The sequence below is a fragment of the Dendrobates tinctorius genome, unplaced genomic scaffold (assembly GCF_039654945.1).
Source record: "Dendrobates tinctorius isolate UK_male_01 unplaced genomic scaffold, ASM3965494v1 ptg000265l, whole genome shotgun sequence".
In the NCBI taxonomy this organism is placed as follows: Eukaryota; Metazoa; Chordata; class Amphibia; order Anura; family Dendrobatidae; genus Dendrobates; species Dendrobates tinctorius.
This window is the reverse complement of record NW_027361932.1, coordinates 8,174,830-8,192,210: the sequence shown is the minus strand read 5'-3', so window position 1 is coordinate 8,192,210 and position 17,381 is coordinate 8,174,830. Positions and strand designations below refer to the sequence as shown.

At 40.9% G+C, this 17,381-nt stretch overlaps 1 protein-coding gene across 12 annotated transcripts in view; it reads right to left on the bottom strand.

The window, feature by feature from the left end:
- ARVCF (ARVCF delta catenin family member) overlaps positions 1-17,381 on the bottom strand; it is a 281,584-nt gene that overhangs the window by 135,001 nt on the left and 129,202 nt on the right. Inside the window, exon 1 of one of the 12 annotated variants that reach the window (XM_073559067.1) lies at positions 13,959-14,051. The exons of the other annotated variants lie outside the window; for them this stretch is intronic. Coding sequence (XP_073415168.1) covers positions 13,959-14,036 — 78 coding nt within the window. The 5' untranslated portion in view covers positions 14,037-14,051. Of the gene's footprint in view, positions 1-13,958; positions 14,052-17,381 lie in introns of those variants that run through there. 12 annotated transcript variants of the gene reach the window in all.

Genomic DNA, 17,381 nt, shown 5'->3' with positions numbered 1-17,381 from the left:
AGTCACAATTAGTAAATTGAGTTCAGCTGAGTGTAATTTGATCTCATTATAACCACAGCTGTTCTGTAGAAGCCTCAGAAGTTTGGTGGGAAGATTAGAGATAAACAGCATCATGAAAACCAAGGAGCACACCGATCAGGGAGGAGGTGGTCGAGAAAAGTAAAAGAAGGGTTAGGTCATAAAAAAATAGCCCAAGCTCTGAGCATCTCACAGAGCACTGTTCAATCCATCATTCAAAAATGGAAGGGAGTATCGCACAACTGCAAACCTAGAAAGACATGGCTGTCTGCCTAAAGTGACATCCCAAGCAAAGAGAGCACTAATTAGAGAAGCAGCCAAGAGCCCATGGTCACCCTGGAGGAGTTGCAGAGATCTACTATGGCTCGCTCACATGAGCATGTAACTCGGACGAGTGCTATCCAATGTTTTAAATCGGATAGTACTTGGACCGATATTACACTATGAGGGCAGTGAAGATCTGCATTTTTTCTTCAACAGTCCGAATCGGTCTGTTGAACGAATCACAACCTGCTAAGTGTGGCTCTGCAAATGGGATCACGCGCACCCACCCAAGTCCAAGGGTGCATATAGAACATCGGACTGCACAATATGAAGAAATTAAGTTCTTCATCTTCTCCCCACCTGTGATCCAATTTTCTCAGCTGAGTGAAGTATATCATAGTAAATTGACATTCTGATCAAACAAGGATTAGAGTGTCATCACCATAATCAATCCAATTTTCTCGGTGAGAGAATCATCGCTTGTGCGAGTGAGCCCTTAGTCGTACACTTCACAAATATGGCCTTTATGGAAAAGAGTGGAAAGTAAGTTGTTTTGTTTTTTTTTTAGTAACCATAAGCAGTCATGTTGGCAAAAAGCCATGTAGGGAATACATCTAGCATGTTGAAGAAGATGCTCTAATCAGATGAGACCAAAATGGAATTTTTTGGATTAAATGGAAAACACTGTATAGTAGAAAACTAACTGCACATCGCCCTGAAAATATCATTCCCATCATCAAACATGGTGGTGGTAGCTTCATGCTGCGGGGAGGCTTTTCTTCAAGATGCACAGGGAAGCAGGAAAACTACCCTAAACATACTGCCAGAGCCACACTGGAATGGTTTAGATCAAAGCATATTCATGTGTGAATGGCCCAGTAAAAGTTCAAACGAAATGAGAATCTGTGGCAAGACTTGAAAATTGCTGATCACAGACACTCATCAGCCAATCCCACGGAGCTAGTGCTAATTTTCAAAGAAAAATGGGCAACAATTTCAGATACGCTGGTAGAGACATACCCAAACAGACTTGCAGCAATAATTTCAGAAAAAGGTGGTCCTACAAAATTTTGACGCAGAGGGGCTGAATACGTCATAATTTTCACATATTTTTAAAATTGTTGGAAAACCATCTATCATTTCCTTCACAAATACTTACTACATTGTGATGGTATGAGTAAAGAGAATGAGTAAAGGCAGAGGATATCAATGGGACAAAAACGGTCTGCGGCATTTCATATTTTAATTTTTCCAGACCTTTACATTTTTATTTGTCTAACCTTAGGCCATGGCTACATAGGCAGAGGCATTAGGACAGTGACGGCTACAAAGGAAAAAAATGGCATGGAAACATGGTAATGTCAGATTAAGATGGTTATGAAGGAGGGAGGAAAAATAACTTCCAAACAATGTCACTATTTGATAAGTCTTGACAGAAATGGTGTAGCTATGGTTACTAAATATCCAACACATGTCTGAAGCAAACTTTGATTTCTATCAAAGATGAAATGAGGGTGTGTGGGGGGGAAGAGGAGGAGTTTCTTCATTTTAACAAACAGTGATTAGCTACAACTCCACCAACAGCAAGATGTAGCCCCAAGAGATAATTTTACAATATTGCTGCCTGGAATTAAGCTTTAAGCCAAAAATAAAATAAAAAAATTAAATTAAACAAAATAGCCTTTAGTGTGTGAGACGGAAAGCCAATACAGCAACCAATCTTACACATTGCAGGTTTAGTGTATATTCACACATGACAGATTTGATGAACAAGTTTCCTGGGAACCACATGCTCTTCTGCATACCTCATTTCAGTGAACAGGACATGCACAGGAATTTCTGCAATAAATCTGCCATGGCTACATTTTCACAATGAGTATTTAGTGAGTTTTTGATGTTGCAAATTTTCTACAAACTTAGGTAAAAATAGGTTACGGCACTTGCGTTTATTTCATTGCTTTTTTAATGTCATTACTGTATCAAGCAGCTTTATTTAAGACATGTACAGATTTTATTTATTTATTTTAAAGCATGTAAACTGCAGACTTTCCACATCTAATGCAATTCTATAATGAAAATCCGCACATAAAAAAAAAAAAAAAAAAAGTACATGCAAGAGAAATGGCGTGTTACAGGCTTCACAATGCTGGAGGGGGGTGAAGCAGAGTGGGCATGAGACTTCTATAAATCGCATCCACTTTGTTAGAACAGTAAGGGTATGTGCACATGTTGCGAATTCTGCTGCGGTGTACAGTACCTTTATATTCAATGGAAAATAAACGCTGTGCACTGCTGCTGATTTTTATGGGCGGATTTGCTGCGGTTTTAAATCCGCAGCATGTCAAGTCTTTGTGCGGAATCCGCAGTGGTTTTACACCTGCTCCATTGTCCAGGTGTCAAACCGCAGGGGAAAACCGCAGGATAATCTGCAGATAAACTTTTGACCTGCGGATTTTGCCAAATCCGCAACGTGTGCACTTACCCTAAGGGTATGTGCACACGATCCGGAGTTGCAGCGGGTTTGATGTTGCGTACTTATGCAGCTTCAAACACAGCGGCCAGATGTTCCATCATAGTGGATCATCATAGTGGATCATCCCATGTCCACTATGCGTCCACAGACATCTGTGGAGACTGACATGCAGCATGTCTAAGGCCTGTTTCACACTTCCGTTTTTTCAAATCCGTCAAAATCCGTTGGTTTCCGTAAAAAAACGGATCCGCCATTTTTTTGCAGGATCCGTTTTTTTGTCCCATAGACTTCCATTAGTGGTTACCGCGGATCCGTCAAAAAAACGGATCCGTTTTTTAAAAACGGATCCGTTTGCATCAGTTTCCGTCAAAAAAACGGAAACGGATCCGTTTGGCGGACACAAAAACGGAAGTGTGAAACAGGCCTTACCAGACCACAGAATGTCAATTTCTTTAGTGCAAACATTACAACACCGCAACAAAAATGTCACCAATATAATGTATTTGACGCAGTAAATCTATACGGTTCAATGAACACACGTGGATACACCCGAGTTCTGCGTGCTGTGAGGATTCTCTGGTGCTGGGATCGGTGGTCATGTGACCGCAAGTACGCAATATGCATACTTCCAGCTACATTCCGACTAGATGGGTGCGGCCTTGCTCAATGGAAGCATCTAAAACGAGGCCGGAAACAGTCTAGTTGGAATGTGGCCAGGAGTATGCATATATGAAATCTGTTAGATGTATCAGGAGTATATGTCCTCGCCATTGACTTCCATTTAAATAAATATTTTTTTTTTTTGTACTGCATACTAAATCCTTTGGAGTATAAAATCAAAGACTACTACTGTTACATCCCTGCCTGGTGCATGGCGGTCTTCAGGATATTACTATTACTGTATTTCTTTTTACAGCACCATTGATTCATTGATGTTGTACATGAGAAAGGGTTACATAGAAAAATACGGTACAAGTGTAAATTACGGTGATCAAACTAACAATGACAGACTGGTACAGAGGCAAGAGGACCCTGCCTTTGCAAGCTTACATTTTACTAGATAATGGTGAAGGAGACAGTAAAACGGATTTACCGGGAAATGATAAATTCCCTGGTCCTGCACTGATGCTCCAGAGGTCTATGGCAGTCTTCCCACTTGGGTGCAGTGATCTTGTGATCAGAGATAATAGCCATCAGGGACACCGGAGCATCAGCACTGAAGCCAGAGGGGATTTAGCAGGGTAGTTTGGGGGACATATTAGGACTTTTTTACATCACTGTTTATTCTGCTGTTTGTAAGGTAGGATGTACAAAGAGACGGCAATTCTCTAATGTCTTCCATTCTTTGGCTGTATGGGCCCCTTCACATGCTCGTGTGGCATCCGTGTGACTTTTCATGGATGCCGCATGTACCTTTTTTAACCTATGGTGCTACACGTCTGTGTTTTCCCGACAACACGGATGACAAGGGATAATACAATTCTATGAGTCTGTGAAAACATGCCGTCCACGTGCTGTATGTGTTTAGCATTGAAAGTATACGAGAAGCTTTTTAATTTCATTTCCCATATTGGAAAAACACAGATGGCACATGCACAACACACTGATTGGTACCGGTGTAACAAGTACGAGTTTTATACGGACTCGTGATGGGGCAAATTTCAGCATTGGGGGCCCCACTTTGAATTTTGCCCAGGTCCCTAATTTGTCTTGAACCGGGCTTGACCCCACCTAACCCCTAACCTTTCTATATAACAGCAGCAAATGGGTAATAGGTATTTATATCTCAGCACAAATTCAATTCCCTCAGTTGGAGATAAAAAGCTAAATTAAAGTTCTTTGCTTTCAACAACCTCAGACAAATCCCAATTAGATTGCCTGGAACGTGACTAACTTCTGCTTAGCACACACCTGGATGCCAGGGCGGACAATTCTGCTATGATGTAGGCTTACACACGGCCTTGTCTGTTTCTGCAATCATGATTTGACATTTTCAAATGACACAGTAAGTTCATGTTACAAGACAAGAGTATGGGATCCTCATAATTAAGGTCTAAGAGCACTGCTGCCATATACAAAATTGAGTCAGAGTACCAGGCAGTAGGGATGAGAGAGGATAAGTAGAAATTGCCCACCATAGTGGATTGGTTCAACTTACGGAGTTGAAATCTGACAATCATTAGAAGCATGAGGGTATGAAGGTGTAGATGTGCCAATTATCTTCAGTCAGATTTTTAAATGGAGTTATATGATTCACTCACTAGATACAAAAAAGTGGTGTATCAGTTAGGAAGCCAAGGATGAGGACACAGCTACTAGGATGGTATTGTAGCGCTCCGTCCGGCGGGTCCCGTTTCCGTTTCCTGCCTGCCCGGAGGCGTCCCCCTCGTCTCCAAAGTTCTGCTCATCCAGTCCCCACTCCCGCAACACTCCCTCATGCTACAGTGTCTGTCCAGCGTGCCTCCTCCACTCCCTCGCTTCCTGGTTGCAAAAGAGCGTGCATAGGGCGTGATCCGCTATCAAGGCATTTAAAGGGCCAGTGCATCTTATTTCCTGAAATGTCCTCTCAGCCAATCACGTTGCGTTCTGGGTGTATTTCAGGTCCTCACTTTCTTTGGGAGGTGCCTGGGCAATTTTGTGTCTTATTCTGTTGCCGTCCTCACGTCGCAGACCAGCTCTTGCTCGTGTGGTCTTTATCTTTGTCTTTCTTTCATTAACACGCCATGTTTTCTTCTAGTTGTGTCCCATTTGTCCATCATCTGTCTTCGGACTCTCCGGATCATCTGGTACTCCCCCTCCGGTTCCCAGGACCTTCCCTTTCCTTCTTCGGTGTATCTCTATCCCTCTCGGATTTGATCCGCTGGTCTTGGAACCGTTCCACTCGAGTCTCTTTGGTTGTATCGGCACAGTCCCTGTATTGGGGTTTGCTCGCCGGTGCTCCCTCAGAGGAATTTGGTGTCTCAGTCCAGGGGGTTTTCCATGTGGATCTACCTGTTTGTAGTCACCAATAAAGTCTTGCAAATTATCTTATGTCCTTGTTGGGCTGGTTCCTAGGGTTCAGCTTCCACAGTATACTCTGTGGTCCAGTTGGTTCACTATCCCCATTCCGACTGCCTCGGCGTGACAGGCATTTTTAACCACTTCGACCAACTTTCATCTGATTCATAGCTAAGTTTAGGAGATGTTGCTTTGTTATACCAAAAAAGATGGTCAATAATACCCTTCAATACTCAAAAATAAGTCAACAGCAAATTGGATTGTTCATCCATCAACAGTTGAAACTAGGTGTTTATATAGCATAAAGTGACACTTCGTGCCAATCATTTGACACGTTGAGCAGACACATAGCACCAGATTCATCAAGAATAGTGTTTTTCACACGGATATTGATGAGGGATACGTGTGCTGGAGTCAGACACTCCAGATTCATTAAGAGGCACAAGCATTGCCTGACAAATGGCGTGCAACTCGCCACAAATTTTACTCCAGTCAGGTACTGGAGTACGATTTGGGGCTTAAGGAACACTGCTACTCATCATGAATTTGATGTTACTCCCTGTCACAGCTACTCCATCTTTGTCAAAGCTGGACGAATATGGTGCAAGAAAGCCAAAAAGGTCACAAAATTTAGGAGGCGCTTCAACTTAAGCCAAAATTTTACATCATCATAAAAGCTCTGATGAATCAGGCCCAAACTGGTTTAGACTTTTATATACTATACTTCTGATCTGCCAGTTTATTCACATTGTGGGCTGATATTATTAGTAACATAGTAACATAGTTAGTAAGGCTGAAAAAAGACATTAGCCCATCCAGTTCAGCCTATAAAATTCTGTCAGAATAAATCCCAAGATCTACGTCCTTCTAAAGAACCTAACAATAACTGTAAGATACAATAATGTTACGCTCCAGGAAGACATCCAGGCCTCTCTTGAACCCATCGACTGAGTTCGCCATCACCACCTCCTCAGGCAGGGAATTCCAGATTCTCACTGCCCTAACAGTAAAGAATCCAATTCTATGTTGGTGAAAAAACCTTTTCTCCTCCAGACGCAGAGAATGCCCTCGTGACCGTCACCTTCCTTGGTATAAACAGATCCTCGGAGAGATATTTGTATTGTCCCCTTATATACTTATACATGGTTATTAGATCGCCCCTCAGTCGTCTTTTTTCTAGACTAAATAAACCTAATTTTGCTAATCCCTCTGGGTATTGTAGTTCCCCCATCCCCTTTATTAATATTGTTGCCCTCCTTTGTACCCGCTCTAGTTCCATTATATATTTCCTGAGCACCGATGCCCAAAACTGTACACAGTACTCCATGTGCGGTCTAACCAGAGATTTGTACAGAGGCAGTATAATGCTCTCATCATTTGTATCCAGACCTCTTTTAATGCACCCCATGATCCTGTTTGCCTTGTATATGATCAGTTTTCAGCCACGGCCGGTACAAACTCGTAGGGCACATTCACACATGCCATTTTTCCCCAAGCCTATTTGTTGTGTAAAAAACACAGCATTTTACAAAGGGAATAAGAATTCTGAAATCTCATGCACAGTGCTTATTTTTTCCTTGCAGATTTGAAGCAATTTCAAATCTGCAGTATTTGAATTCTTTCAGCGTTTTTTGCAGCATTTTTCCCCTGCTGTAAAGAATAGAAAAAAACCATCAAAAACGCACGCAGGAGTGTTATCTATGCAGCATTTTTCCTGCCAAGAGACATGTTTTTTGACGTAGAAATATCTGCAACAAATACTTAACGTGCACACATACCCTTTCGGTACCGAAGGATGTTTAGTGCTGACATACTCAGCCCTTCTATGGGCAAACACAAGCGGCTGGCAGCAATATTTTTCTTTTTGTTTTTATTTTCTTAAGTGAATGCATAGATTAGAAAATGGAGATTGTAATAATCTAGAGTGCCTGAATTACTTATGTTAATGAAGCCTACCGAATACCTTCCTAAATTTAAAACACTTAGGCTATGTGCACATGCTGCGGATTGGCCTGCAGATTTTTCCGCGCGGATTTTGCAAAATCCGCAGATAAATCCGCAGGTCAAAAGACCTGCAGTTTACCTGCGGATTAGCCTGCGGTTTAGCCCTGCGGTTTCACACCTCTACATTGGAGCAGGTGTGAAACCGCTGCGGATTCCGCACAAACAATTGTCATGCTGCGGATTTGAAACCGCAGGAAATCCGCGCAGAAAAATCCGCAGCATGTGCACAGCGTTTTTTTCATAGATTATAATGGTACTGTACAACGCAGCAGAAACTGCTGCGGATCCGCAGGGCCGGATCCACAGCAAAATCTGCAGCGTGTGCATATACCCTTAGGTTATATGCGCATGTTGCGGATTGGATTGCGGAAATTTCTGCGCGGTTTCTGCATCTCTTGGCAAAAAACGCAGTGGAAATTCCTCGCATTTTCGTGCGGATTTCATGCGGATTTGTATGTGGAATGGTCGGCGGATTTATTAGCTAAATAAAGTTTTATTACTTAAAAAAAAAAAAACGATGTCATTTTCAAGTCTAACCTCCATTGTTGATGTGCTTCAAACAAGACAGGCTCTATTCTAGATTCTCCACCCACACACTCTTCCACTTTATGACCTCATGTCCTTTACCAAATCTCCTGCATTTTTGGCACCAAATCTGCATAAAATCCGCACTAAATCCACAAACCCTTTTACACCTGCATTTTTGTTGCAGATTTGAGTGCCTCAATGAAAGTCAATGTGTGAAAAATGCTGCAGATCGGCAAAAAGAACTGACATGCTGTGGAAAATAAAACACTGCGAATCAGGACAGAATTATCCACATCATGTGCACAACAATTCTGGATTATCATTGATTTACCGTGCTTTAGGAATCCTTTGAGTTTTTGGTGCAATTCCGCGCAGAAAAAAAAAACGCTGCGGATCCGCAATAAGTCCACATTGTATGCACATAGCCTTAGAGTCAATGAGAACTTTCCTCTTCGTTAGTCTATTTTTGTGGTTTTTATTCTTGCAACACAAAATCCAAGTTTCTTTTAAGGCAGACGAGTCAGAGCATATTGTGCAGCTAAGATTTACTTATACTTCAGACCACCAAAACACAGTGGGTGAAGGAACACTATAAAAAAACTACTATTTATGCAGACATCCCTTAACAGGATCTGATGATTGGACAGTAAAGATCAGCGCTTAGTCAATGATCTAGATGGAAAAAGTGTGATAATCATCCAAAGCAACCCACTTTTTTGGATGTAGGTCATACCACTGCAGACAGCACACATTAGATAACTGACCGCTTAGCATTATTTTACTACACTCTGTATGCAAATAATGAAGAATACGTGCTGATAGCTTCCCAACTAGGTACAGTTTTGGCAGTAGTTTGCAAAAAAAAAAAAAAAATGCTCTTTCCCTTTTTTTGTACTGAAAGGCTTATTGGCAACATACAAATAGGTCTTGGCACGGTAATATAGATAAACAAAAATACTACCCACGCATTCATTTCTTGGCTGCACGTGCAGATGCTTCTCGTGGTACATGGCCTACATTTTCAATTTCTTGACATTTAACTTATTAGTGTTAATGTAAATCAACTTTGTAATAGGTCATAATTAAACAATTAAACAAATCTTGCACAGGCAGCTTCTGCAGTCAACAATCTTCTTGCTAACCTGCTATACTGTACATATATTAAAGTGGGGAACAATGAAGCCTTAGGCTATGTGCACACGTAGTTGGAAGTGCTGCGGATTTTGAAAAATCCGCAGCTCAAAATACCTGCGGATTAGCCTGCGGTTTAGCCCTGCGGTTTCACACCTCACAATGGTGAAGGTGTGAAACCGCAGCGGAATCCGCACAAAGAATTGACATGCTGTGGTTTGTAACCAGCAGCAAATAAACGCGGAAAAATCCGCAGCATGTGCACAGCGTTTTTGGTATTACCATTGAAAACAATGGTACTGTACAACGCAGCAGAAACTGCTGCGGACCTGCAGGGCCAGAAACGCTGCGGATCTGCAGCAGAATCCGCAACGTGTGCACATAGCCTAAAGGCCTCCAGACAAAAAAGTCAGCAGAACCCACAGATAACTGTCCAACACTGTATGGGGGGGGCCTCCTAACTCTTCAGTGATTCATGAATGGGGGAGAGAAGGATAAGGAATCTCAGATTTCGAGACAAGCCACTGTCATAAAGAAAATAGGCTGAGTGTTCCTATGTATAGGAGACTACGAAGAGATAGCTGTCGGCTAAATGAATAATTCCCTATTATTGAAGGCTTAGCTATTGACCAAATGATCGAAGCTGCACCTCCTACACATAAAACAAATTGGTACAGGCAGTGGCAACCCTAGCACATGCTGCAAACACGTCTTCTACAGCAGTGCTCCAGGTGCACCGAACATCTGTGAAGAAAATCCTATCTGGCCAAAGACTTCCTCCATTATAAAAGCTTATGCTTAAAAACATACAACTCTGCCCTTCACCTCTCCAAACAAGCCTACTTCACCACACTCATCTCCCTATCCAACCATCTTAAACAAAGACACTTTTCATTCTCTCCTCAGTCCAAGAGTGCAGGCCCCAATCACCAACATCAGCCCTCATGATCTGGCCAATTATTTCAAAGTAAAAATTGATCATATCAGACAGGACATTTTCTCCTTATCTCATGCATTCTCTTCCCTAATGCTCTTCATCTAGCTCAATATCTGTCTATTTACCAGTCATGTAACAAAAAGTTACCAGGGTTCTTTTCTCTCGCGTTACTACCTGTACCAGTGACCCCAATTCATCACACCATCTTCAGTCCCTTTCTCCGGCTGTCACCACTCCCGTAGATAAAAAATTTAACCTCTTTCTCAAATCTGGTATCTTTCCTTCCTCCTTTAAACATTCCAGCATACACCTATTAATTTAAAAAAAAAACAAAACCATCCCTCAACCAGAACTTCGTTGATAATTACAGACCTATCTCTAAAGGCCCCGTTACACGCTTCAATGTCCCAGCGATCCCACCAACGAGCCAACATGGATGGGATCGCTGGGACATAGATAGCTGATCGCTGGTGTGCTGTCACATAGACAGACCCACCAGCGATCAGGACCAGTGAGGAAGCCGATTTCCAATGTAAACAGCGGGTATCTAAGAGCCGCGCGGGGGGCGCAGTCGCTGATACATGTCACACACAGCGATATTGCTGGCGAGATCGGTGTGGCGTCACAAAATCAGCGATCCACTATCTCTCAGATAACGCTGTTCTTGACCCTTTTCAATCTGGTTTCCGCTCCTTACACTATTGCAACTGCCCTTACTACAGTCTCTATCTAAAAGCTAAATCTAATGGGTCACTACTCCTTTCTGACTCGCCTGGATTTCTCTGCAGCATTTAACACCATGTCACCAGCTCCTCCTCACTATGCTTCATTCTACTGGCCTAAAGAATACTGCTCTCTTTTGGTTCTCCTATCTCTGACAGCTCCTTAATTGAATTTTTTGATGGTTCCTCTTCCTCTACTCTTACCGTCGGGGTTCCTCAGGGCTCAGTTCTAGGTTCCATCCTCTTCCCCTTAGGGTATGTGCACACACTGCAGATTCACCTGCAGGTTTTTTCATGCGGAACCGCAGGTAAAACCGCAGGTTAAGTGACCTGCGGTTTTGCCCTGCGGTTTCACACCTCTACTATGTTAAAGGTGTGAAACCGCAGCAGAATCCGCAGCGTGTGCACATGACCTTAGGCGGTTTTGCTGCGGTTTCACACCTTTAACATAGTAGAGGTGTGAAACCGCAGGGCAAAACTGCAGGCCAAACCGCAGCAAAACCGCAGGTCACTTTACCTGCGGTTCCGCAGGAAAAAACCCGCAGGTGAATCTGCAGTGTGTGCACATACCCTTATATAATGCCCCTATTTGACAAACAATGAGCAGGTTTGGTTTTCAGCATCATATTTATGCTGATGACACCTAATTATACACAGTCTCCTGACATTACGCCTGCATCACTACAAAATACCAGTGATGGTCTTTCCACTGTCTATAACATTATGTCCTCTCTCTATCTAAAACGGAATCTGTCAAAAACTGAACTCCTTGCGTGTCCTCTCTCTACTAACCTATATATACCCAATATTGCCATTTCAGAGTGTGATTCTACCATTATTCTCCAGAAACCTGCTCGATGTCTTGGAGTCATATTTGATACAACCCTCCATTCATTCACACACTCCTACATCGGATTGCTCACATGCTCATGTCACCTACACCTCAAAACATCTCTAGAATTCATCCTTTTCTTACCATTGACTCTGCAAAAACTCTTATTCTTGCCCTTATTGATTCTCGTCTGAACTTTAGCAACTCTCCACTAATCTATCTCCCTCTTACTAAATTCTCCCCTCTCTAATCCATCCTTAATGCAGCAGCCAGGATCATATTAGTTTCCAATCGCTACACCAATGCCTCTACCATGTGCCAGTTGTTGCACTGGTTGCCCAACCACTACAGAGATGAATATAAATACACGTGATTGCGGGTCACCAGTGCATCGGCATGACAACCAGAGGTCTCCTGGAGACCTCTATGGTTGTCAGTGCCGAATTGCTATGAGCACCACCCAGTGATCTGCTCATCGCCTGTATGTAGTAGAGCTGATCGAGTTGTGCCAGCTTCTAGCCTCCTAAATGTTTAAAAATATAATAAACAAAAATTTAAAAAAAAGTTTAAATCACCCCCCTTTTGTCCCATTCAAAATAAAATAAAAAAAATAATACATACACATATTAGGTATCGCCGCGTTCAGAATCACCCGAAAAATAGAAAAAAGGATCAACTCGACTGCTAAATGCAATAACGGGCAATCAAAAGAACGTATCTGCACCAAAATGGTATCACTAAAAACGACAGTTCGGCGCGCAATAAATAAGCCCTCATCCAACTCTACATTACAAAAAATGGAGACGCTATGGGTCTCGGAATTTTATTTATTTATTTTTTTAAGCAAAGTTTGGCATTTTTTTCACCACTTAGATAAAAAATAACCTACACATGTTTGGTGTCTATGAACTCGTAATGACCTGGAGAGTCATAATGGTAGATCCGTTTTAGAATTTAGTGAAGCTAGCAAAAAAGCCAAAACAAAAAACAAGTGTGGGATTGCCCTTTTTTTTGTAATTTCACCACACTTGGAATTCTTTTCCCTTTTTCTAGTACACGACATAGAAAAATCAATGGTGTCGTTCAAAAGTACAACTCGTCCTGCAAAAAAAATAAGCCCTCACATGGCCATATTGACGGAAAAATAAAAAAAGTTATGGCTCTGGGAAGGAGGGGAGCGAAAAACGAAAACGCAAAACCGAAAAAAGCTCTGGTCACAAAGAAGTTAATAGTCTGTACATGTCGCCTCTAATATGTATAATGCTGTGGAATATGTTGATGCTACAGAAATAAAAAATGATCAAAAAAGGGGGTTCTTAACCTATATGTACGCTTTAAAAAGACGTTCACAAGACAGAAACAATCCGAAGGTGAACTGTTTGGTTGATATTGACTTAATGGATTGGAGCTTGTGCTCCTTTATATATCAGAAAATATGGGTTTAGCTAAAGGGTGAATTTCCACTCTCTACCTCTACTCTCTGTAATCCCCATCTTTCTTTCCCTTTCTAACCCTCCCTTTCACTTTTCCGTTTCTATGCTCTCTTTTTGCGTCTAGAACCTTACTCTAGGCATCATTTCATCAAAGATTAATTTAATTTATGAATAAAGTTACTTAATGATGTATATTGCTTATACGAATAAGCTTTTAAACTGCGTATTTAACATTGGCAAATATGTATGATTTTCTTTAGGCTAAGTTGTTATAAATGTTATACAATTTTTGTTTCATGATAATAGATATAGGTCTTCTCATACTGATTGATATGTAACAAGCAAATACTTCAATAAACTTGATTTACACAAAAATGATCAAAAAAGGACCTATTTAAATCAGGTTTTAGTGCTACAAATATTTTCTAAACATTTTGGATACATTTTTCACATTATCTGTAGTACACAAAATGTACACAATGGCCAATAGGGCCATTTTGAACTCATACTTCCTGCTGAAAACTCTTCCTGAAAGGACATGGTCTGTAATTATAAACAGGATTACAATGACTGGAAACATACATTAAAAGAAAAAAAAAAAAAAAGATTGAAAACTCACTGGACAATAATTGCAAGCCTTTGGATAATGTAAGGATTTGTTCACTATAATCTTCCTGCATGATCCACTTTCTTCCATCTTAGATATGCATCACAAATCCTACGGATATATAATACAGAAGTGTTCTACCATTGGGAACCATATTTTGAGAATGGGGACTGGTCCTTTGGATCTGATCAGCTCTTTACACAAATATCATTGCTAATAACAAGTATAATATATAATATGCTGCTAAGAAAAATGATGAATTCCTTGTAGTAACTGCCAGCTACACTGTGTTCTTAACAGTGAAAATACGCTTTTGTTAATCTATACTCTAGGAAGTGTTTTACCTTACAAAGATTAAAAATGCAGAAACCATTTCTAGTGCATTTCAGGAGTTTACATGCCAAAGACAAAATGTACAAAAAAATATAGAACAGATTAAACACAAGTTCCCATGAGGAGTTTTTAGTTCTGCGTGAAAAAAAAAAAAAAAAAAATCAGTGTTTAGTAGTTCCAGAAAAGTTTATTGTATTTATAGCGATCCCATCCACTGTGCTTTTTTTCTTAATGCTGTGGCAGCATAAGATATTGTCGCAGCATATCAATATCTCTTGCAGGGACGCTGAGTTTTATATGCAATGTTTCCCCATGCAACTGCATTATTGGCAGAAAATCTGCAGGTAAAAGATGCATATTCTTTTTTGGTGCATTTCTCTTGACGAAACAGACTAAATATATATAAAATCCACACGACTATCAACAATTTTGTCAAAGCAAAATACCAAATAACGTAGCTTTATGTAAAACATGACAAACCAAAAAGAGACAAGACGCATAAAGTAAAAGACATAAAAATGTACATAAAAATTGCAAGTTAACCAATTTACCTCAGGGTATGTTCCAACGGTCAGTAAACACTGCGGGTTGGACGCGGCATACATCCACAGTGTTCAGCATGCAAGTACGAGGTGTCCAACCCGCAGAGTTTACTGACCGTGTGCATATACCCCAATATATCTCCAAACAGGAAATCATTTTTTTTTCCTTCCTAGTAGCCAACTTTCAATTAGCTTTATTTAGAATGTCAAAAAAGCATGCAATGAATAAACACATCAAACACGCATGCAGAAAAAACGCAGATGACCTGCCAGTGACCTCAGATGCAGATTTGGTGCAGATTTCACCTGCACCAAATCCAGAGCAAACACTGAGCCATTCCTGGTCGTGTGTACATACCCTAATCTGTGCAGAAAATCTGCAACATTAATAACTCGTGGAAATGTAGCCTTAAAGGATCATTACTTTCAGAACAAAAGAAAATAAAAAATTAGTTGAAAAATGGCATTAACCTTTTCTGATACGCAACTACATAGAGTTATGGAAGGTGGCTGGTGTTCCCTCCCAAGCTCATAAAAATTCAAGCAGCTTGAACAGAACAATTTGAGCAATGCTAATCATTTCTTTGCACTTGGACAGCACTAATCCTGTGACCTTTCCTCTGGACAAGGACATTTTTGTTAATAAATCTCAGCTTTAGTAAGAGACAGTATTTTAATGGGCTATTTGTACAAAAGCACAACCCATATACAAACATTATGTAAAGAGAAATTTATGGCAGGTTTAAAACAAAAAAAGCAATCTAAATATATATTCACAAAAAAAATTCTGGCAATAACTTTAGGAGTTGTGCCCCATATACTAAGCAGTACAAGAATAATGGTGTGCAATGGCCTAGAAATGCACGGTGCCTTTAGCAGGTGAGTACAGAATCATAGAATCGTAGAGTTGGAAGGGACCTCCTGGGCCATCTGGTCCAACCCCCTGCTCAAAGCAGGATTCGCTAAGTCATCCCAGTCAGATGTCTGTCCAGCCTCTGTTTGATTTCTAGGTTCCACTGCCTTTTATAAACCATATTATGACATGGGTTTATGCGAAGGAGTACTTCTAGCACATCGGCTAAGCTTACATACTGAGGAATTCTCTTAAAAAGTTTATGTCAGGTAAGAAGAGGGAGACAAAGCTATAAGGGAAGTATAGGTCTATTTTAAAGGGAATCGGTCACCCTATTTTTTGCCTATCCGCTGCCAGTAACGCCATCAGGGTAATGCTGTAGATAAGCCCCCGATGTAACCTGAATGATAAGAAAAAAAAGTTAGAGTATACTCACCCTGGCGTTCGGTTCGGTTCGATGGGTGTCGCTGTCCCGTCCAGCACCGCCATCAGGGGCTTATAATGTAGATAAGCCCCTGATGGTGGTACTTGCAGCGGATAGGCAAAAAATAGGGTGACAGATTCCCTTTAATCTGCTTAAATGCTAATCAATGGATAGACGAGTCAAGAGAGAAAAAAAAACAAACAAACAACATTCTCCTTAGGGCCCAGTCGACGGTGGTAAAATTCAGACCAAGATCGGAACACTGCATGGACTCTCCGGTGGCTCTCCCAACCCGAGCATGACATCCCCATGTATTTCTATGCAGCTGTTTTCTCGGGTCAGGAGAGCTGCCGGGTAGTCCTTGCACTGCATTCCAGTCTCGGTCCGATATATATAGCCAACTGACTGTGCCCTAAAAGAGCAACTCCGAATTTATAGTGAATCCTAGGAAACCACAATAGCCAAGAGTCATCATTTGCCTGTTTTTAAGTCACCTTTCATTCTTGTGGTATTAGTTGCCATTTTTTGCATCAAATTCTCAAATTGTGCATATGCAGTTCATTAGCTTCATGCAAAGTCAAAAAGGGTCTTTTTGTTCTTTTTAACTTTAGTGCAAAAAGTCGCATATTTTGTAAAATGGCACAAAATTTTGTGCCAAAGTATCTAGCCTGCATAAAATTACTCCGAGAAAGGGAGACTCAAGAACATTTGAGATAAATTTTGCAACTTTTTGAAAACGTGCGTATGAATCAGGTGAAAATATCTGGAAATCATGAAAACTCTGCACACAGTTGTGAACTTAGGCAACAAAAAAGTGAACACAAAACATAGTTAAGAAAAGCCAAATGGAAAGATGAATAATGGAGCAAAAAAAACATTTAAGACACCAAATTAAGCAAAGAAAAAACCCAGGCAAATCCAATACTGAATCGTTCCCTATAAGATAAGGACAGGGCCCCAGGGAGCCATTCGCACTCTCTAAACTTCCTCGTATAGTGTCTGGCCATAGAAAAATACAGGAGCAAATGGTTTTCAAAAAAATAAAAAATTCTTATGCCTACTAATGTGTAATAATGGTAGAACACATAAAACAGATAAACCTAACCCTGAAACTGTTATTTTATGTTCTTGCTGTAAGCAGTTGTGATTCTTACAATTTCCACAGCAAGTTATCGTTTGTGCAAGAAAATGGGAGCCTGCAAGCAATGAAAGGATCCACTGTCTGATTCCTTTGCAGAAAGGCATGATGTGAGCAAATACACGTCGACAAATTTACACAGCCA